General features: G+C 34.5%; 2 protein-coding genes and 1 pseudogene across 4 annotated transcripts; all 3 read left to right on the top strand.

Moving 5' to 3' along the window:
• The first annotated feature begins 968 nt into the window (after positions 1-968).
• LOC109010086 lies at positions 969-6,432 on the top strand. 3 transcript variants are annotated; one of them, XM_035694757.1, is made up of 11 exons: positions 969-1,241; positions 1,432-1,615; positions 2,007-2,570; positions 2,762-3,940; positions 4,039-4,363; positions 4,484-4,742; positions 4,829-5,045; positions 5,315-5,685; positions 5,807-5,947; positions 6,050-6,127; positions 6,270-6,432. In XM_035694757.1, the coding sequence occupies exons 2-10, from the start codon at positions 1,517-1,519 to the stop codon at positions 6,066-6,068; spliced, it is 3,174 nt and encodes a 1,057-aa protein (XP_035550650.1). In that variant the 5' UTR covers positions 969-1,241; positions 1,432-1,516; the 3' UTR covers positions 6,069-6,127; positions 6,270-6,432. The 3 variants fall into 3 exon arrangements, with proteins under 3 accessions (XP_035550650.1, XP_035550649.1, XP_035550651.1); XM_035694756.1 differs by lacking the exon at positions 969-1,241 and having other exon boundaries at positions 1,402-1,615; XM_035694758.1 differs by lacking the exons at positions 969-1,241; positions 5,807-5,947; positions 6,050-6,127; positions 6,270-6,432 and having other exon boundaries at positions 1,402-1,615; positions 5,341-5,679.
• Positions 6,433-9,481: 3,049 nt separating this feature from the next.
• Positions 9,482-14,829, top strand: LOC109010094 (probable polyamine oxidase 4). The gene is made up of 10 exons (XM_018990810.2): positions 9,482-9,562; positions 10,182-10,297; positions 10,408-10,496; positions 11,056-11,169; positions 11,681-11,768; positions 11,907-11,992; positions 12,073-12,175; positions 12,898-12,995; positions 13,623-14,052; positions 14,249-14,829. Exons 1-10 carry the CDS (start codon positions 9,523-9,525, stop codon positions 14,561-14,563), a joined length of 1,479 nt encoding a protein of 492 aa, XP_018846355.1. The 5' UTR covers positions 9,482-9,522; the 3' UTR covers positions 14,564-14,829.
• Positions 14,830-15,618: 789 nt separating this feature from the next.
• Positions 15,619-20,945, top strand: LOC109010093 (annotated as a pseudogene).
• Positions 20,946-23,140: the final 2,195 nt, after the last annotated feature.

Below are 23,140 nucleotides of genomic sequence, written 5' to 3'. Positions count from 1 at the left end.
TTATAGAATTATAAAATGTGATACAAATAAATTAAATTAAAAAATTATTAATTTAATAATATTTTATTATTATATAGAGAGTGCATGGCTAATCTAATGTAGGGATTGAATTTAAATAGAATGAATAAATATAAAAAAAATGTGATATTGATTAAATTTTAAAGATGTATTTGACCAAATCAACAAAGATGCTCTTACTTGGGATCAAAATAGAAGGAAACTAGAAACAAAGACGACGACGACGACGTCTCAAGGTTCTAGATGAGTACATGAAGATACAAGCAGGTCTGAATCTAACTTATTTATAATAAGGTGAGATCAGATCAGGGGGGATAAATCAATTAATAAATGAAAAAGGTGATTAAGTAATTAATTTTAAGTATATTGATGTATTTTTTTAATTTTTAAAAATATAAAAAAATAAAAATTCAAAAAATACTGTACAGTTAAATATTCGGAACGGCTGAATAGTCCAACTCTTAATGGAATATACATCATGGAGAAGAAAAGAGAAAAAAGTACAAAAAAATCTAACAAGTATGATCTATTAATGGTCTTTCCAACAAGCTTCCATGTATACATGTACCTGCAGCACCCTTTTCATTTACCAGAAAGTACGAGTTTCAAATTTATTTCTTTGGAAAACACCGACAGAAGATTTCTATCGAAATTTCTTTTATTTTTTATTTTTTATTTTTTACTTAATAATTAAGTTTAAAAAGTGGTAAGATCTAGTCCCCAAAAACCACAGACATAGGAAAATCAAATCCTGGGTTTAAGAATCTCTTCTTGTTCTCTTTTATTCTTGCTTGCATTCTAAGTTTATTCTCTGTTCATGTATTTTTACAAGTTACATCCTGACTACCCTTTCCTTTTCTTCTGCACTACTCTCCATTTGATTCTAATATCATCTCATATATATAGGACGAAAATGTTGTTTTATAACGGCAACCGGGGAACTCAGCCGTGCATGTTAGTCGTACGTACGGATGAACCAGGGAGTTGAAGTTGAAGTTTTGAACGGTTCATAAAGTGAAATACAGTGTCATTTACAAATAGTTCTTTTCGATTCCTTTGTCGTCAAAGTCTTTTTAATTAAAGCAGCTCCTTTTCTCGCTCTGGGCATCCTTTTGTACGTCCTTCGCATGTCCGATGTTCGTCTCCATTTATAGATGACCTTTACTTAAGGATGCACCGGACTTTTTTATAGCTAAACATCGGACATGCACTATCTGATCTGGGTAACTTTTTTCTGCCTGTTTCCTTCAGTGGCAAGTCTTCTCTCCCTATGTTGTAACGAAGCGTTTGTCGGGACGCCCACCTTTTGCTCTTTGTATATATATATGTATATGCATGCATGCATATATTTATTTGTATTTTTAAAATTTATGCAATGTTGCTTACAAAAACAGCCTATCTGTCTTCCTACAGGCTTAAATTGCCATGCATGCATTGAATGATGATGAGCACTGTCTTTTAGCAAATTGACTGGCGATACAGAAGTCACCAAGAAGAAATGGAGAAGAAGGAAGAACTTGATGGCAAAAGCTTATTAGACATAGTTTTCTCATGGTCTCTCAAGGATGTTATCAATAAAGATATCTACAGAAACCAGGTTTGTGTTCTTTCCATGTAAATAGTTATCTTATAAATCATACATGCCCAGGATAAGACTTATTTTATTGGAATACATATTTTATTATTACAAGATTATGGGCATACTCATCTGTCCTAATTCCTAGATACACGTCGTCGGGCATCATTGAGGATTTTTCAGTCCTCCATCTAAGAGATGATTTGCCATGGCGTTTAAGAAATTAAGAATGCTCATCTATAAATATTGTTTGATTCATTCGAATATATGGTTTGGTTCAAGTGCTTTCCTACCATGGCAGAGAGTTGGTTTATTGTAATTTATCCTCCTGCATTATTGAGATTTGACATGAAATTGATAGGAAACTAGAACACATTTCCAATCATAAGTAGTGTGACACATTCAATGACAGGTGAAAAGGATCCCAGAGACATTCTTATCGGTGGAAGAATACAAGAAGTCATTCATTTATCCATTACTTGAGGAAACGCATGCTGATTTGTTTTCAAACATGACAACCCTGTTTCAAGCACCTACTCGTGAAATACATGCTGTTAAAAGATCCTCTCCCAAAAACTTGCTTTACGAAATCACATTGAAGAAGACTGCCAATGCTGAGGAAGATGTAGGAAAATATGTTCCCGAAGTTGGTGATCTTATTGCCTTGACAGATGTTAGACCTATGAGCATTGATGATTTGAACAGGCCCGGAATATTCTATCTTATTGCTTATGTTCATGGGGCAAAAGAAGAAGATTCTTCTAAAGAGAATTTTGATGATAAAGATTTGGGCAAGATCACAATACTGGCATCAAAGCCCATTTTGATAGAACTAGACTCGGAAAAGAACAAGAAAGAAACACTTCTTGCAGTTTATCTTATGAACATGATTACAAATGACCGTATATGGAGAGCACTGGACCCGGAGCTGGATGGGGGTAACCTTATTGAGAAAGTGCTGCAAGCGAATTCAGCTGTAAGAATTATAACTCATTTTGCTCTTCACTGTCACACACCATACATTATCGAATAATTTATATGTTTGTAGATCTTGCAGGATGAAAATTGTCAGCTTTGTCAATTTAAGTAGTATTTGTATTTCTTGCTGTTCGCGAGTGACAAGCCAACTCACTGACTTGGGTTTTCCAATCCATTTTATACTTACAGGATGAAAATTGTACTAGTCGGCTTTTTGAAGGAAAATGCAGTCTTGTTCCTTTTTATCTACGGGATGTAAACAGTTCTTATAATCTAAATGACTCTCAAACAGACGCAGTTTTGAGTTGTGTTGATATGAGAAACTTCTATCATCAGAGTACTGTCAAATTGATATGGGGCCCTCCAGGGACCGGGAAAACAAAGACCATTGGTTTCATACTATTTTCCCTCCTTGAAATGAAGTGCAGAACATTAACATGTGCTCCAACTAACATTGCAGTTCTGGAGGTTACAAAACGGCTGCTGAGGTCGGTTAGGGAGATGCAAACGCCAGAGCATGACTCATATGGACTTGGGGATATACTTTTATTTGGGAATAATAAGCGAATGAAGATTGGCAAGCACGATGATCTTCTTGATGTGTTTCTTGACCATCGTGTTGATATGCTTTATAATTGCTTTCTTCCATCGACTGGATGGAAAAATTCCTTAGAATCAATGATATCTTTGCTCGATGATCCTGAATCGCAGTACAATAGATACTTGGAAAGCATAAAGAAATATGATGATGGGAACGATGATAAGCTCAAAAAGGAGGAGAGTGACGGCAATCTATTAAAGGATGATGTTGTTCCCATGACATTTGAGGAGTATTTTAAGAATATTTGTGAGTCACTGGAGCTTTGTATGGTTAATTTATATACTCACTTGCCAACTTCCCAAATCCAGTTAGAGGTAGCGAAGAACATGATTAGAGCTCGGGTCTTGCTCAAAACTCTTGAAACTATGTTGGACGATGCCCATGTAGCCAATGAAGGGTTAAAACAAGTTCTCAATGATATCAAAGACATTGGAAGCAGTGTGGGTTGTTTTACAATGTGGAGTACCACGAGAAAAGAGTTCCTGCAGTTACTGAGATCTCTTCGTCTGACATTCATTTTACCAAATTTAGTAGGGAAATGGGGCATAAAAGATTTTTGCTTGGAAAATGCGTGCCTGGTGTTCTGTACTGCATCAAGCTCTTGCAAATTAAACAGAGAGGTAAATGAACCATTGGAATATTTACTCATCGATGAAGCTGCTCAACTTAAGGAATGTGAATCAGCCATTCCTTTACAGCTACCTGGTCTGCGTCATGCAATTCTCGTAGGGGATGAGAGGCAGCTCCCTGCTATGGTTAAAAGCAAGGTTTTTATTTCCTCATCCTTAGTTCCTTCGTGTTTGCAACCGATCATGAACATATGATACCACTTTATTTAACATCTTCTGAACTTGCACTTTTTCAGATATCCGAGAAGGCTAACTTTGGAAGGAGTTTGTTCGAAAGATTGGTCATGTTGGGGCACCACAGGCTCCTTCTTGATATCCAGTACAGGATGCATCCATCCATCAGCTTATTTCCAAATAGGGAGTTCTATGACGGCCAGATTTCGGATGCTCAAAATGTTAAACAAAGAAGCTACGAGAAGCGCTTCCTTCAGGGAAAAATGTACAGCTCCTACTCTTTTATAAGTATAGCTCATGGTAAGGAGGAACGTGGCCACAATTACAGCTCCAAGAATATGGTTGAGGCTGCCGTGGTCTCTGAGATAGTTTCCAAGCTTTTTAAACGTAAGTTTTTCTTCTTCTTTTTTCCTATTAATGGAGGTTTTTATTCATACAAGAAAATATATATTGCTGCCAGAAAAATATTATATGAATCCCTTTATATCTTTCCCGTTTCTCCCACAGGATTCCTTGACACAAGGAATCCTGTTAGTATAGGAGTCATATCACCATATAAGGCTCAAGTTTATGCGATTGAAGAGCAAATCAGAAAATACAAAACACATTCTGATAGTGGCTTCTCTGTGAGTGCTCGCTCTGTGGATGGATTCCAAGGAGGTGAGGAAGATGTGATAATTATTTCTACTGTTAGATGTAATGAGAATGGATCAGTAGGTTTCCTTTCCAATCGACAAAGAGCAAATGTGGCACTGACACGTGCAAGGTAATTACTACTTGTGTTATATACAATGTGATAATTATTTCTACTGATAGTTTTGCAAAGTCAAAAGTAACGATTTCATTCTGTAGGTATTGCCTTTGGATATTGGGAGATGAGTTTACTTTACTCAACAGTGGCTCTGTTTGGAAGAAACTAGTCCTTGATGCCAAAGAACGGGAGTGTTTCCATAAGGCAGATGAGGACAAGAGCTTGGCTCAGGCTATTATTGCTTCCCTGGTGGAGCTTGGCCAGTTTGATACTTTACTCCATGACGACAGTCTGTTGTTCAGAGAGGCTACATGGAAGGTACATCCCATGTCTTTATTCTGAGATTGTTATCTCCAATCACACCAGTTGAAGTCACTTAAATAGCACACCATGATCAGCTGGTGTGAATGGAGATAACAATCTCAGAATAAAGACTAGTATTACTCTTATCATCATGAAAGCCTACTAATGTCAGAAGCAAAAACTGGAAATATGACTTTATAAACACTTGCAATTTCGACATTGTAATGGGGTTGAATTAATATGAACATTTATGGTGAGATTACCAGTTCCGTAATTAAATATAGGTTTTCTTCAACAATGCTTTTGGAAGATCGATGGCGAGAATAAGAAATGCAAAGATATGCAAGGAAGTGCTTTCTATGTTGACAAAGCTTGCAAGTGGTTGGCGTCCTCCTCAAGTGAAGAGAAACCCCATCGCCCTTCATGGGAGGTCTTCTCAACTATTAGAGATTTACAAGATCAAAGGGCAGCTGCGCCTTTATCTGCTTTGGACAGTAGATATAATCATAGAGGACTCAAATTACATTCAGGTTATGAATGTTTTGGATGTTTTGCCGCTATCTGATGTACTAAAGCTACCAAACCACGTTGACATCTTGTTTAGAAGTTATACAGAGGATAAGATGCAACGCTGCAAACACAAATGTGTTTTGGGGTATGAATTTAGCTGAATCTGCTTTCAAAATATAACAGAATTAAGCATAGAACCGGACTAAAGTAGCTAGATGTTCCAAATCTGATCCCACCTCTAACCACTTTAATTGGTTTTGGTACAGGAATTTGATTGTTCCAATGAGATGGCCCGTTGACCCAAGTAGTAGTTGTGCTGAACCCGATGCTGCGTTGTACCTCTCAAGACCATTATCGTTGCTCAGTTTAAGGGAGGAGCCAGAAACATCAACAGCATCAACTTATAGGTGAGTGAAACACTGCCACAAGTCTTTGTTAAGTCTAAAGTGAAGAATAATTGGCTTGGGCTTGGGCTGCTTCTTACTTACTATTACGCAAATGAATGTTAGGAATCGTTTTCAAGTCTAAAGAGAAGAATAATTGGAAAGGTTGGCACAGCGGCAGATGAGGCAAGATGGATGATGAACGTGAGTAAATCTCATTAAAAGAAAATTATATATTTCTGATAGATTTATTTATTTATTTTGAATTTGTATGAATTTCCAAGACATCTTTACTAGTAACCATAAGTTGACGTGTATATATATATGTTCCTTATGCAACTATCAGGAAAATGCGATGGACATATATATATAAGCGCGCAGCTTCCTTCCTACAAAGTCACAGCCAGCCAGCCAGGCGAATTCGAATTGGAGAAATGTTATTTTTCATCTGTATTTTATCATCTCATTTGCATTAATTTATAAATGATTTCTCAGTAAGTGGTTAATTTATAAAACGATGATACAATTTAGAATGAAAAATAATGTTTTTCTTATATTTATTTTTTGTATTTAATATGATAAAGTCCAGTTATGATATTTGATTGCTGCCAGCAGTTGTAGATCATGAAAAAGTGTTGGAATGTGCTATATGGCACCTTCAGAAATTTCCATGAAGTTGGGTAAAAGGAGTCAAAATAAGCAGTTTGAGTGGTTGACTGGAAATTTCTCTGAAAGGTGCTTTCAAAATTTAATAATTTAAATGCAAAAGATATGAAAGAAGTTTGGTTTGTTTTTTTCTCCTGCAAGAGATGCACTCATTGACTAAATCAGAAATAAATAATACTATATCCCTGACTGCAAAATAATTTTGTGATTAGGGAGGAGGCACGTCAGAACGCCACCAAAATAATTTATTTTTTATTTTATTATTTTTTTTGGTTAAGTCTGTTAAGTTTTATTTTATTAAAAAAATTTTAAAATTATTGATCATTTGACGTATAATTTTCTTATAAAATTTAATGAATGATCATGCTTTATCAAAAGGTCTTTAAGATTCTTGATCATTTGACATATAATTTTATTGTAAAATTTAATAAAAGATTATATTTTACTAAAAGATCCTTAATGACTCGCGACGCACATGAATTGACGTCACTTTTTCATGTTTTTTTTTTAATTTTTTTTTAATTTTATATTTTCTTTTTTAAAATAAATAAATTACTGATTTTTTTATTTTTTTAATTTAAATCATTATATAAATTACCGTTTTTAGTGTGTGTATGTATATATATATAGATAGTTGTAATTAGGAAAGGGAAAGTTGTCAATATCAATACACGTCGTTACAGGAAGGTCATAGTGTCACGCATTTATGCACCAAGGCAACATAGTAACTGTAGGTGCGCAGCAATGAGCTGGCGAGATGGGCATATGTTGACAAACCAACCTCGCCAACCCCACTCGACGCCCTGGTAACTTGCCTCTAGATAGAGATATGAGATGTTTATAAAAATTAAAAAATATTTTGGGACAAGAGATTTTTTTTTTTTTTTTAAATAGGACAAGAGATTGTCAAGTAATAAGTATTTGGGCCCAATTTTGGTTGAAATTTAAGATGGAAGTAAGTCCAACGTATCGTTACATAAAATCATAAAAATGTTGGATTTCATCATGATTTCAGGTACAATTAATATACAAAAAAGTTATATAATAGAATATACATCACCGTTATATGTAAAATTATTTAATAAAAAATTATATATACAAATTCTACGTGTACACGTTTCGTATAAATTTTTTATAAAAAAAAAATATATTCATCATAAAAAAATTTGAAAATTTTGGTTTTTTTTTTTTTTTTTGGTATAAATACAAAATTTATACATTTAAGTCTATAACTGATGCTGAATTGGAAATTTGTGGTGTTGGTACTCTTTTGTCAGTATATACCATAAATTGACCTCTGGTGGGTTGGTTCGTCTCGTCTCTTTATGTCTTTTATAAAAGTTGAATGGCCTGATGGTCCGATGGATGCAACGTAACCAGCGCATAACCATCAATCACGTGGTCCCACCTATGGCCATAGATAGATATGTATTCAGATGTTTTTATTAGAGTTATTACCTGAATTTGCGGATACAACTATTTATTTGGTATTTTAATACCAACATAACATCCTACTTGCACTGCAATTTTATGATTCACTTATAATAATTATAAATAATTATTTTATGAGACATTCTTGAGTCGATCTCATAAAAATAAATTTAAAAATTGATATAATTTGTTTTAATACGTTATTTACACTTTAAATATAAATTTATTGAATAGGAATTTTAATATTATAAAATTATCATTTATTTTATGCAAAATTATAAAATAAGAGAAATGTTATAATTACAAATTTTTTTTTTACAAATATAAATTTATAAATTGATATGATTTGACATAGTACATTAGGTTATATAGAAGGATTGCTTTATAAAATAATTATAAAAAAGTTATAAGTATATAGTAAATAATCTTAGATGAATTTTAAAACTCAATAAATACTCCATTATATATTTAGCATTACTCTATTTTACACGTACTTTTGGCAACTACTGATGTTGTTCCCTCATGCATACCGTGCTGATAAAATGAGAATTTTATAAATAATAATGAGATAATTTGTAAATAATAGTAAAATTAAAATATTATTAAAATATAACTTTTTAATATAATTTTTGTTTTAAGATATAAAAAAATTGAATTATTTTTTATATTTTATTTAAATTTTTAAAAAAATTATAATGATTAGATAAAGATTATATGAAAAAGTTAATATTTAAAATTGTAAAGTGTTTTTATTTAAATATATTTTAAAAAAATAAGATAAGATGAATTGGAAAGACATCAAAACTATTCCCTAATAATCCTAAGGCAACACGCAACAAAGTCCATCGATTCAAAAGGAGAGGAAGCAAAATCAAAAACCTTAGAACACGGACCGTACCGAGCCCACCGAGCCACCGACCTACCCCACGACGGCACAGGAAAATTAGGAATCCTTTATATATATATATATATATATATATAAATGTATATACAAATATTTTTATAACTAGAAAATAATCATTCTCCACGGCCATTGCTAATTTGCTACCGCTCTATAACTATTTCTTTCGGGCAGCCAGATTGGGTGTGCGAACGAGCGAGCGACGCGAAGCGAGGCGTGAGGGATCTCTTGTTTTTCTTTTTCTTTTTTACGACGAAGATAGAGAGAGAGCGAGAGAAACTGGAGGAGAAGATCATACGATATTCATCTATGCAATCGACGCCCAACACTTCGATCCTATGAGCTGGTTTGACAAGCTACGTTGTTCTTCCAATCTGAGCCGCTTCATTGCCGGCCTTCTCATCTTCATTCTCTATCATTCTTTCCAGTTTGTTTCCAATTTCTTGATTCCTATACACCCTTCAAATAAATCATTATAATCGCTCGCTTTGTCAACGTTCCTAGCAAATTCAGATTCGGATTTCTCTTTCGCGTCTTCCTTTCTCGTCTCTGAGAATCACCCTTCTTCTTCTTCTTCTCCTCTCTCTCTCTCTCTCTCTCTATGGAATCCAAGGAATTATTCTCCACCAATCTACTAGACGGTCAGTATATTCCCTCTCATTTTACATTTTTTTTAGCGAGAATATATTTTATATATATTCAATTTATATTTGGTCCAAATAGTCCAACGATGTAGTGCATGTAAATGTTCCCTTGCACATTACATATTTGCAACAAAACTTGTCCAACTCATTATTCTGACTCAATTAACAATAGAAATATCTCTTAATCACCTAGATTTATTGTTAGTAAATGTGAAAGAATGGGCCTGGTTGGATGATAAACTATTAAAAAAAGTGCGCTGATTTGCTTTTTTTTTTTTTTTTGGGTTTAAAGTGGCATGATTGCAATGAAAAATATAACCTTGTTCTTGTATTTAATGTGATTTGTCTCTGGGTTCCAACTGTCTATTGAATGCCAAAAAAAAAAAAATCTAGATTCTTTCTTCTTGCTTAAGCATGTTACAATATTAACAGTTGTCTCTTTAATTATTTAATTTTAATTCTTGTGTAGAAAAAGACACAGCGGAAAGAAGGTGTATCTTTTAACTGAAATAATTAAGTCAGAATTTATTATAATTAAGTCAGGGTATCTCTTTTCATCTTGTATTAATTTTATCTGTGCTTGATAAATGCTGATATGCATGTGTATGATGACTAGGCACATTTGCCTCCCATATTCAGAGGCAACAGGGTTCAATACCTTCAGTTATAATCATTGGTGGTGGTATATCGGGTGTAGCTGCTGCACGTATCCTCAATGATGCATCATTTAAGGTGATCATATGTAATGCATTATATCTTTTTTTCTTTACTAGAAGCGTTAGGTAGGCAAGACTCTGTCTTGCTTTCTGCAATTTCTTAATATCGTCAATATTTTTTTTCAGGTGATCTTGCTAGAATCAAGGGATAGACTTGGCGGACGTATTCATACAGACTACTCATTTGGTTGTCCAGTAGATATGGGAGCATCATGGTAAGTTCACTTATTATTTTTTGTGGATCCCTTTCCAAACTCTGGATGTTGTAAATACAAGTGGATTCGTTGGTTATGCAATAGATATGGGAGCATCATGGTAAGTTCACTTATTATTTTTTGTGGATCCTTTTCCAAACTCTGGATGTTGTAAATACAAGTGGATTCGTTGGTTATGCAATGAAAATTAAATGGTATCTTTATCCATAAGTTCACAATGCTTTTAGTTCTCGTGGCACGCTATCCAGTTTATTTTCTCTATTATCCATGGTTCATGCGCTATGTCTGCATACTGGTCTCAGCTTTACCATCAATTCCCCACTTCTGGATTTGATTCCATTATCCATAGTCCATAAATGAGTTTTCTTTGAATTTTACCCTCAGCCAACGCTTGATCTCAAATAGTAGGATTCTCATTATAAGAATTTTCAGTTACAGAATTTTCCGTCCCAAAGTTGTGGGTTCCATCACTTACATTGTGTAATGTGCATACATTATATATGCATTGAAAGAATTACAAGACAAGTGCCTTATCAATTCTTTTATGAATGTTGTTCAGGCTACATGGTGTTTGCAATGAGAATCCCTTAGCTCCACTGATACGTGGTCTAGGGCTTACAATGTGCCGTACAAGTGGTGATAACTCTGTGTTGTACGATCATGATTTAGAAAGGTAATAATTTCCTTCCTTAGCATTTCTATTATACTTTGCATCTGACAGTATATGTGCACCCATAACTGGCACAATGCACGTCTGCTATGTCCTAATGCTTATTGTCCATCATAATCATTTTACAGCCTTCGAAACTCATTGATTGATGCTGTCATAAATGATGCTATCCTTTTTATCTTTTTATCAATGCTGCAAATGCTTTATTTACATGTTCTGAGCCCAGATAAATTACTGGCTTAGAAAAATCATCCCCATGACGTTAGTAACTATGTGGTTATGTTTATTATGGAGAGACGAATAAACAAACATATAAAAGTAAAAGAACGTTAAAAGGTTTTTACAGTGTCATCAGAAAGGCTGCAGATCAACACAACCTTCTGTTTCAATTCTTGCATTGAACATAGTTCTATCATATAGCCCATGAAACCACAGTATTTCTTTTCATAATTAATGTTTCTTTTGTTTTCATTCTGAACTATTGTCTTGAAGATCTGGATTTTTTTTCTTTCAGCTATATGCTCTATGATGTGGATGGCCATCAAGTTCCTCAACATATAGTCATTGAAGTTGGAGAAACATTTAAGAGAATTCTAGAAGAGGTAGAACAGAGATCAGAAACCTTTTTTTCGTCAAAAAACATTTTTTTTTCATGTTTTCGTCTTGAACTTTCTTTTCTCATGACTGTGTTCTGCTCCTGGCATTTTACATTGTCCTTAGCTCTTTGTTTACACTTCTAGATAGGGAAAGTAAGAGATGAGCATACTGATGACCTGTCTGTTCTTCGAGCAATTTCAATTGTGTTGGATAGACTTCCAGATTTAAGGTATGGAAGCAGGGCATATCATTGTCACAACTTGCTCTGAATCTGTTAACATCACTCATGGAACTTCCATTTTTCTGTAGACAAAAAGGACTTGCCCATGAAGTGTTGCAATGGTACATATGTAGAATGGAAGCTTGGTTTGCAGCAGATGCTGACATGATATCTTTAAAAAGCTGGGATCAGGCAAGTGTTGTATCTAATCTTTCACAGTTAATAGTTTTTTGGCATGGTGGAGATAATGATTTGAAGTGTTGCTGATTATAAGAAACTAAAGAACTTCCTAATGAGACAGCAATTGTCAAACATCCCTAAGGCTGCACAGGATATGATCATGGAGTATAGTTACCCATTTCAAATCTGTCTGCCACTGAAAACTAAAATAGGTGACTTTTCAGGTTGCTCTTGAAGTCTCCATCCTTTAAGTTGGAGCGAAGAAAATGAGTCAAAGAATATTTTTGTAACAATCTTCCTAAAATTGCTGTCTTTGTAAACTATTAGACATAGGTTCTTTTTTTGGGGGAGTGAGTTAGAGATAGGCTTATCAAATTAGCCAACTACTGTTAAACAGCTTGATCATATGTTCAATCTGCTCCAAGCAGTTGTAAAGATTTTCTCCACAAAAAATCAACCGTGTGTTCAAGACATTTCATTGTGTCTGTACAAGCCTTTCTTTATGTTTGGCTGGCTTAGGCATCAGTTGCCAAGTTAAAGAAAAATATTTTTGGATACTAATATCAATTAAATTTACGCTAATACCAACATACATCTATGTCAATTTGATGGAATTTGTGTTGGGCCACGTGCTGACTAGTAATCTCTAGTTTTAAGTTACTTCTTCATATTATTGCTTACATGATCAAAAAATATTATTACTTACATGATCAAGGGCATTCCTCAATGTACAGGAGCATGTTCTTTCTGGTGGTCACGGGCTTATGGTGCAAGGTTATGATCCTGTAATAAAGGCTCTTGCAAAAGATATTGATATACGTTTGAATCACCGGTATTGCTTCCAATTTCCTAGATGACTCAAGTGCATTCATTCATACATGATAAATTGAAAATTATGCACACAAAAAAACAAAAACAAAATGGGGAATGTCCCATGTACTTGGGCTAATGCCCATTCCCATTAATAAAACTCATAAAAAAATATGAACCTACTGCAGTCAGGATGGTTGGACGGAAATAATGAAGCAAGGAGGAATCCTGGAATTGGTTCCTATTCTTATAAAAGAAAAAGGAGGAATTGGTTCCTCTTCACGATCACATTGGACGCCCCTTAAGTTTACAGGTTATACAATGGGAGGATGTCGTTTCCCTCCCCTTAAACTCCATATTGGACTACTCCTTGGTTGTTGGTATGATGCCAGGAGAGTTTACTAGCTAAGCTAACTAAACCGATAACATGTGCTCAGAATTCCTTGGGTGAAAAACATATTTATGAAGTTTTTAGCTCAGATTTTTTATGCTTTTCCCCCTGCTTTCACTTACCTTTGGTTAATTCTATGGCTATCCCGTGTGCAGCTATCAAGCTGTTTTGAACTAAAATTCTTATTATGCATAGCATAGTGAACGTGAATAAGAAAAATGGGTTGTTTTATGGTGCTTTATAAATCCTTCTATGTAGGGTTACAAAGATATCCAACGGGTGTAATAAGGTGATGGTCACAGTTGAGGATGGAAGGATCTTTGTTGCAGATGCTGCTATTTTAACAGTACCCATTGGGGTTCTCAAAGCCAAATTGATTGAATTTGAGCCAAAATTGCCTGACTGGAAGCTTTCTGCTATTTCTGATCTTGGTGTAGGAAATGAAAATAAGATTGCCCTGCAATTTGATAAAGTTTTTTGGCCAAATGTAGAATTTCTGGGCATTGTTGCCCCCAGTTCATATGCGTGTGGTTATTTTCTCAATCTTCACAAGGCAACAGGTCATCCAGTCCTTGTCTACATGGCTGCTGGAAGGTTTGCATACGATCTTGAGAAGCTGTCTGATGAGTCTACTGCAAATTTTGCGATGTCACAACTCAAGAAAATGTTTCCTGATGCAACTGAGCCGGTAAGTTCATTATCTTCATGTTTCCATTTTTCTTCCAGGAAATTTGTGTCTTTGCTCTGCCTATTACTCTCTCAATGAAATATATGGTCTGACAACAATATTATATTGGAGGGCTGAGAAGTTACAATGGTTTACTGAAGTTGATGATTAAACACCAATGTCCTTGTGCTAAGGTCTGATTGGTTCTTGTCAACAGGTTCAGTATCTCGTGTCTCGTTGGGGAACAGACCTGAACTCTCTTGGTTGTTACTCGTATGACTTGGTTGGAAAATCTGAAGATGTCTACGAGAGGCTTCGAGCACCCATGGGTAATCTTTTCTTTGCGGGAGAAGCAGTCAGTGTGGAAAATCAGGGATCTGTCCATGGAGCTTACTCAGCTGGAGTCATGGCTGCTGAAAACTGTCAGATGCATCTCTTAAACAAACTTGGTGACATGGAGAAGCTCCAATTAGTTTCTCTTAGGAATGAAATTCTGAAAGATGCAATTCCTCTCCAGATCTCGAGAATGTAGTATCTGCAGTTGACATATCTAAGAAATGAAAGTTTGCTAGTCTTCTTCAAAACGCTACAGGAAACATAGCTTTCCGTGGCGACAGGGGTCGTCATTAATTTCTTTTTATGTTTTCATTACAAGTTAAATCTAATAGAACTTGGGAACCGAATGAAATGTCAAAAATACTTTATCCAAATAACCTTAGTTTAGAAAAAAATAAATTGTAAAAACCAAAAAGAAACAAATGAAAATGATGGCTCTATGGGTGGCCCGGCCTTGCCGACCAGTTTTTACTTTTTAGATGGTCCAATCGGATACATCATTCATTCATGGAAATGATATCATTCATTTATTCATCGAGAAAAATTTACATCCATAAATATATATAATAATATTCTTATATCAACCATTTAGAACTCCACTAATATATTACTAGATTGGCCTAAATTCTACTACTGATATCTTCTAAAGATAAACATTCAAGAGATATCGTTTGCCTAAATAGAGACTCAACCTCACATTTCATTAAAAATGGAGGAATCAACCTTTACAGACACAATCATTCAAGGGATAAACTTTTTTTTTTATTTTTACTCTATAATAAAAAAATAATAGATTACAGTTTGAACCAAGTCTCGAAAGCAACATGCTTTTATTAAATTATTAGAGTAATTTGTAACTCTTTTTTAGGTGTAATTTATTAAATTAGATGACTTGTTTGGAGACTCTTACAAAATAAAGTTTTTTTTCAAGGAAAATGATTAATCTATAAGTTTTTACAACTTTATATTGAATAAATGGTAGTTTTATAAAATTGAATATTATTTTTAATAAAATATTATATTTGTATTAGTTATTCATAAAACAAATTAGAGATGCATGAAAAAAAAAAAAAAAACAAAACAAAACAAAGAAAAAGAAGAAGCCATCCAAAGAGGCGGGCAGCGGGGGTGACCGTGACACGCGTTGTCGCGTCAAAAGGAAACCGGCAATAAGCGGGAGGCAAAACACGTACGGTAGAAAGAACCACTTTGCCTTTTTCTTTCTTTCTTTGGACTGATAATTTCGTTGGTTTTTTTTTTTTTTTAATCGGTAATTCTTCGACTCAAAAAGCTCTCTTCTTTAATCGCTCTGTTCTATATTCATTAGCTTCGTATTCTCGTTAATCTCGATCTCTGCAATTCCACTCCATGGCCACGACTGGACATAACAATCTCAATGCCAAGCTGGTCAGTGCAATTTCCTTTTCCTCTCTGTGGTTCAAGTTCTTCTTTTTCCTCTTTTTTTTTTTTTTTTCTTTTTCTTTGAGAAACGTATAGGATACTGATCCTGATCTCATTATCAGGTTCTGCTTGGCGACATGGGCGCCGGGAAGTCCAGCCTCGTCTTGCGCTTTGTCAAGGGTCAATTCCTAGAATTCCAGGTTCTTCTTCTTCTTCCCTTACGTTTTAGTGATTATATATATAATATATATATATATATACACACACACATTTATGTATATATATTCCGATTCTGATTCAGTATTACAGTAAAGGGTCTGTGTTTCGATTCAACATATTTTCTGTGGGAGGATACACTAGAGATGTATAGATTTAATAGAACTGTGATCATGAATTTATCTAAACAAACAGGATGTCGGCCCCGGTTGTTTCGACAAAAATCTAAAAACGAAAACAAATTAAAGAAACAATGAAAGAAAAAAAAGATGGTATGATAAATATGCTACTTTGGAGTTCTCGTCATAATAGGCATGTTGCATTCTACAATCCGTACAAGTATTGACATCGCTTTCTCAGCTTCTAACCTCAGTTCCTTGGCTTGCTCACCCACACACAAGTGCCTGATCAAGGTTCTACTCCTTTTCAGAGGCTTAGATAATGCCGTGGGAAAAACAAGTTCAGTATTAGAAAATATTATATTGGCCTTTCCAAGGGAAGATGTTTTTCAAACTCTTAGAACTAGGGGGATCATAAATGAACCCTTGAGAACCACAATTGAGGAGGAGAGAGAGAGAGATGCCAAACTCACCTGCGTTTTAATTTGTTACAATCTTAACTTGCATAACACTACAGGTAGTTTATTTATCTGACATGGGTGACTAAATCTAGCTCCTAGTAACCCATTCAGTTGAGGCTTATATGGCTGCCCATGTTTTGGAGCTGAGGCGACACCCTTTCCAACTTCATGGATTGATATTAAGGAAAATAATTTGCTATGAGTTTTCCAGACAATACCTTATGACGAAACAATGGGCAGAGCACTTTTGTGTCCATTGATTTTTTTTGTTTCAATTTCTCAATTTTTTTGGTGGTTACAAAATGTTTACGATAGGAATCAACTATAGGAGCTGCATTCTTTTCGCAAACGCTGGCAGTGAATGATGCAACAGTGAAGTTTGAGATATGGGACACAGCAGGACAAGAGAGGTACCATAGCTTGGCTCCCATGTATTACAGAGGTGCTGCTGCTGCCATCATCGTCTATGATATCACCAGCAGTGTATGATGTCTTTCCCTATTGATTTACAAGAATACATGTGCATGAACTGCGCATGTGCGACATGAAAGCAAGCTATTCTGATTAATTTTGCTGAGGATTTGGTTGCATGTGATGAAAGCATTTGTGGGCAGGGTTTTCATTTTAATTTTTTTTTATATCTTCCTACTCAGGCTTTGTTGATTAAATATTTTTTTCTTCTGAATTATAGGAGTCATTTGGACGGGCTAAGAAGTGGGTGCAAGAACTTCAGAAGCAAGGTGCTTACTAGCTAAGGTTGAACTTGCATAATTTGAGAAAAAATGAATTTCTAAAGTAAAAGAAAAGGGACGAGGGAATGTGTTTTCTCTGGAAGTTTCTTCATTATATTGCACCATGCTATTAATATTCTGACTATAGCCTGCCTCTCTAATACAGGAATCGTACTTGTTATGTGGTTGTGAACATTAACTATATATTCTTTCTAAAATCTATATGTCATCTACTCTGTATACCCATATACATTAGCTTTATTGTGAAAAAAATAACCTTGGTTGTTGAATACCTATATAACCCCTTATTGAAACGTAAGGCATTCTGACACCCCTTCTTTCTTAAAATAGGGAACATGAAAGGAAAAATAAGAACTCTCAATATTGTTAGTAAACTAATGTGAAATATAGTGTGAAACAACTTTTTTAGATAAAACAATGGCTATACTAATATATGCCATCCTTCTGAGTTCTTAAATATTGGATAAGTAATGTTAATTTTGAGCAAAAGAAAATTGAGCAACGTGATTCTTTCATCCACAAGACTAACAGCACTGTCACCAGAATGGGAAGAGAGAAATAGTTCTCATTAGGGTTCTTGAACATCATACCCAAGAGAATGATCCTTCACAAATCAAACAAAATTTTCTGTTTTCATATTTCTGTTTCATTGGCTTCTTAAAATATCAAATACTAATTCATGCACTATATGGTCCTTTGTCTGCCCAAATTCGTTTTTTTTCACTTTTGAAAGTATCAATATGCCTTGTATGGGCCTCAACCTATTCAAATTTGCAATCATTTCTGAAAATGTCAATACCTCCATTTCATAGACCTCAAACATGGTCAAGCCCAACTAACCAGCTGCCAGCAGAATATTGTTTCCATCACTATGTCCGATGAAAATGGGTTAGTTTTGCTTAATTACAAGTTGCAAGTATGACTATGCACTCATTTTGGAGTTGTTACAGGAAATCCTACTATGGTTATGGCTTTTGCTGGGAATAAAGCCGATTTGGAAGATAAGAGGAAAGTGACAGCCGAAGTGAGTACTACTTTTCTATTTTACAGTTTTACCGTGTGGAATCTCTTTTTTGACACCTTATTTTCTTTAATTTTCCTTTTTTGTTTGTGCTCCAACTTGGGGGAGTATACAATGACAGCTCATTGCGGATAATTTTTTATTTGAAAAAAAGAGCAACGACAACTTATTGCATTTCTTTTCTAACAAAAGCCTGATTTCACCTTTTTTTTCTCTATTCAAATTACCTTCTCTGAACTCCAGTATTTCTGTTTCTAGTTAAGTGTTCATCTTGTGTACTTGGGTTGCGCCTTTCGCAGTTTTTAATTCTTCGATTACTTATTGAAAAGCGTTGTCTGAACTCCTATTATTAGCTCACTCTAATTTCCAAACTCCAAAATCTACCAAACAAATCTGTCATGGATCTGCATCAGATCTGTTAGTTTCCCATTATGAAGCCCCAATTATCATAGATTCTGACTCATTAGCTGCTAAACTGTAAGATCCTGCATCCCCAAACCTCATATTTGTGCCATTAATGAAATCTATGAGAGGCTACAAATTCATAAGATTGCTTAAAGCTATGTGTTGCACTCTGTTATCTGCTGAAGCTATGTGTTTATTGTGCTTCAACTACTTGATATTGCAGGAAGCACGTGTATATTCTGAGGAAAATGGACTCTTTTTCATGGAGACCTCTGCCAAAACCTCTGTCAATGTAAATGATATTTTCTACGAAATAGGTATTGTACTTTCATTGCTACCACTTGGCAACCATATCTTGGCATCATTTTTATTCTTTCAATTTATTTTATTTTTTAGCGCTTTTAATTTAATGGTAGTGTTTGCACAATGAACCTCTGATATCCCATTAAATGCCCCCACTTTCTGTATTAACAGTAGAATTTATGATATCCTTTAAAATAAAATGAAGTCATAACCCATAAGTGGGTTGCCTTTTAAATGAGATTTATCCTCACTGGCATTTGCCTTAATTTTGCCTAACTTTTACTAAGGTGGTCTGCATTGGAGTAGTCAAAACTCCAATGCTCCACTTTTGAGCTACAGTAAAGTCAAACTATTTTCCAAGTTTGGAGTTCTACTGTTCATCTCCAAAACAACTTTTTAGTCTAAAAATATTCTTCAAGTTCTACTGTTCAGTTCCCCTTTTCCTTTCTTTTTTTTCCTCTTCCTTTAGTTGGAGTGTATTTGTTAGATAATTAGGTTGAGAAAAAAAATAGTTGGGAAACAATGATTTTAAGTGAAAATTAAATTATTAATTAATATATGGAGTGTATTTGCAAAATATTAAAAAAAAATGAAAAAAATTAATATTAAAATACATAATATTATATTATTATTTTGACTTTAGGATGGATAGTCCAATGTAGATTAATATCTCCAATGGCTCTGGCCTTAGCCAAAATTTCAACTTTTAGTCAAATTTTAGACTTGGCAATGTGGAAGATTTTCTTTCCTTCTGCTGTTGAGCATGAGGGTGGCTAAACGGGTGTTCTTCTGTTTCCATCCTGTTATATTTATGTTTGTGTTTTCTTTAAGCCATGGGATGGGAGTTTCACTGCCCATGGGTTATCATGGCACAAAGTTTTACTAACTACAAAGTTTTACAACCCAACTACACTTTATTTACAAGTTATCAATAAAATAATTTTTTTTTTAAATTTCAAATACATTAAATCAAAACTAAAATAAATATTTCAAAAAATATTATTTTATTGGAAGGTTGTAGAAAAATTGTAAAGGGGTAGTTGTTTTATCATTTCTCTTTACTAATAAGACTAATGCACAAAGTCCTCGTTCACATCTTGTCAACGCCATATTGAAGGCATTATTTAGTTTACCTTACAACTAAGGCAGACTCTCAAGTGTTGGTACTTTTTAGGTTGGAGTCGGTTGTTTGGCCTATATGCTTGATGCAGGCTACCAGAGGGAGATTCTAGGACTAGGAAAATACAGTTAAGGTTTGTAAAAGATTTGGGAATTGGTGAAATTGGCTGGGAGGGATATTAAGGGCTCGCATATCTGGTCGTAGTTGCTGGAAATAAGGAAGATGGGCTGTGAGACACAATATGGGTCTTATGAATAAGCTAATAAACATTAGCGTAATAGAAATATTAAGGTCCATCGATCTTGGCTTCATATCAGCATGTTTCTTGTCTAAAAATTGGTATTCATCTAAATTTCTCGCTTTTGAACATCATTGAATGATGGGTATACAATGATTATTTCTTTGTTCTAGTATCTGTGGTAGCCTTTTCAGTTTAACTATTGTAATTTTTTTTTTTCATTTTTTTTATTCTTGTGGCCCATGACCCTGAAATTTCTCCATATACAGCTAAAAGATTGCCGAGAGCTCAGCCTGCTCAAAATCCGGCAGGAATGGTTCTCGTGGACAGACCTGCAGAAGGATCCCAAGCTGCATCATGCTGTTCATAAAGTATTTTCAAACATCAGTTCTCTCGGCCTGTCATCTTCTCTGTTCTTAGGTTCGCTTGACGTGCATATACTTGAAACTACACAGTATTTTTTAACCGAACCAGGTATGCTGGACTAATGATGCATTTAAAGAAAGGAAAATGCTACTTAGCTCATCAATGTTACCACTCAAGATTACCGCTCTAGTATTTTAATTTTTTAATTTGTTAGTGAATATTAATGAAGTTGAATATTTTTTAATAATTAAGGATGTTAAAAAAATAGAAAAATAAAATAAAATAACAAATTTAAACTAGCGGTACGCCCAACGGTAAATCTTGTGCAGCCTACTGGCACCGTCCTTAAAGAAATACAAGTGATGTTTTTAAGTGGGTGTGCAAGGTGTGGGGCTTATGTTTAGAATTTTTCTAAATATATTATCTAAAATCTTTAGCCATAACTCTACATGATTAGTCAAAATAATAATATAATATTATTTTTTTAATAATAATATATTTATTTTTTTTCATATTTTGTAATTACACTAACTATACGCTCATTAATAATAATATTTATTCCTTCACATATTTCAAAACTGAACACAAAAATGAAAGTAAAAAGGCGTTCAGGAAAGTGAAAATCATGGGAAATGAAAATTGAAAAGTAAAGCAGTTTGGGTAATTTTTACAATAAAATATTATTTTTGAAGATAAATTATACATTTTTAAATTTAAAGATATACTTAAAATTATTGCAACTCATAGTTTAATCTTTGTGTTGGTGTATTTTAATCAAGCCACTTGACGTGGCTCCTCAATTTGATTTATTCTCTTGACCCATATAGAAAAAAACAAAAATTTTGGGGCCTTCTCACCAGCATCACAACTTCATTCTCTAGTCCTATCTTAGCTTTAGGTAATTTTAACTCTATCCTTACACAGTCAGAAAAGTTAGGGGGTTAATCTGAATGCTCAATCTTCTAAACCAAAGGGTCTCAAATTATTTATGGAAAATTTAGGCTTTGTTGATCTAGGATCATCTAGTCGGAAATCCACTTGGACCAACAATAGATTCAGACCTCACCTGATTAAGGAGAGACTTGATAGAGGCATAGCTAATATTTCATGGCTCGATCTCTTCCCACAAGCTACCATCACCACTCTCAACCGTGTCTCATCGGACCATGCCTCAATTCTCTTAGACACTGCAAATAGGAAGAGTTATTCCAAATCCTTCAAATTTGAAGAAATTTGGATCCAGGATCCGTTAATCTTCAAAACAATCAAATAGGCTTGGAACTCTCACTTCACTGGAACCCCTTCCTTCATCCTCTCAAAAAAACTTAAAGCAACCAAGAAAGCCCGGGATGGAACCCTAACTATTTTGGTCACATCCAATCCCAACTTCAAGCCTTGATGTCTACCCTTTCCTCTCTCCAAGAACAAGACTCTCAACCTTCCTCTTGCACATTGGAAGCCGATTTAAAAGAAAACATCAATGAGATGCTATTAAGAGAGGAATCTCTTTAGAGGCAAAAATCATGAATAACACAGCTATTGAGCTCAACACAAAATTCTTTCATACCTCCACTTTGATCAAATGTAGAAAAAACAACATTGAATGTCTCAAACTAGGAAGAAACAATTGGACAGCTGATCACCCACAATCTTTTCCAAGATCCAAGAACATTTCCAAAACATTTTCTCTACTTCGCACCCTTCCCCTCCTGATGGAATTGAGAATCTATTTTCAAAGAAAATTTCGGACCATGAAAATGACTTCCTTAATAAAATTCCTAATGAGGAGGGAATCACTTTCATAGTGAAAAAATTTACTGTCACAAAGACTCCATGGCTGGATGGTTTTACGGGTCTTTTTTACAAAAAATTTTGGGAAGTAATCAAATTTGATTTGATAGCTGCCGTAAAGAGTTTTTTAACCCATGGAAAGCTTCTAAAGGAACTCAATCACACAAATCTGGTCTTGATCCCAAAAGTTAACAATCTCAATGATGTTAATCAATTCAAAACTATAAGCCTGTCTAATGTCTGCTATAAAATCATAGCAAAAATTCTTGCTAACAGGCTTAAAGTCATCCTCCCTAACATCATCTCTCATTGCCAATCTGGATTCATCCATGGTCGTCATATCCAAGATAACACCAAATTGGCCCAGGAGATCTTTCACAACATGAAAAAAAAGAAATGGCAGACTTGGTCAAATGGCCATTAAAATTGACATGGCAAAGGCCTTTGATTCTATGGAATGGTCATTTCTTCTTAAAATTCTTCATCAGGCTAGTTTTAGACAACAATGGACCAACTGGATCCATGAGTGCATCTCAACAGTGACCTACTCAATCATTATCAATGAAACCCCACAGGTACT

The sequence above is a fragment of the Juglans regia genome, chromosome 10 (genome assembly GCF_001411555.2).
Source record: "Juglans regia cultivar Chandler chromosome 10, Walnut 2.0, whole genome shotgun sequence".
Taxonomy (NCBI): Eukaryota; Viridiplantae; Streptophyta; class Magnoliopsida; order Fagales; family Juglandaceae; genus Juglans; species Juglans regia.
Note: the sequence above shows the minus strand (reverse complement) of the source record. Positions and strands in the feature narration are given on the sequence as shown.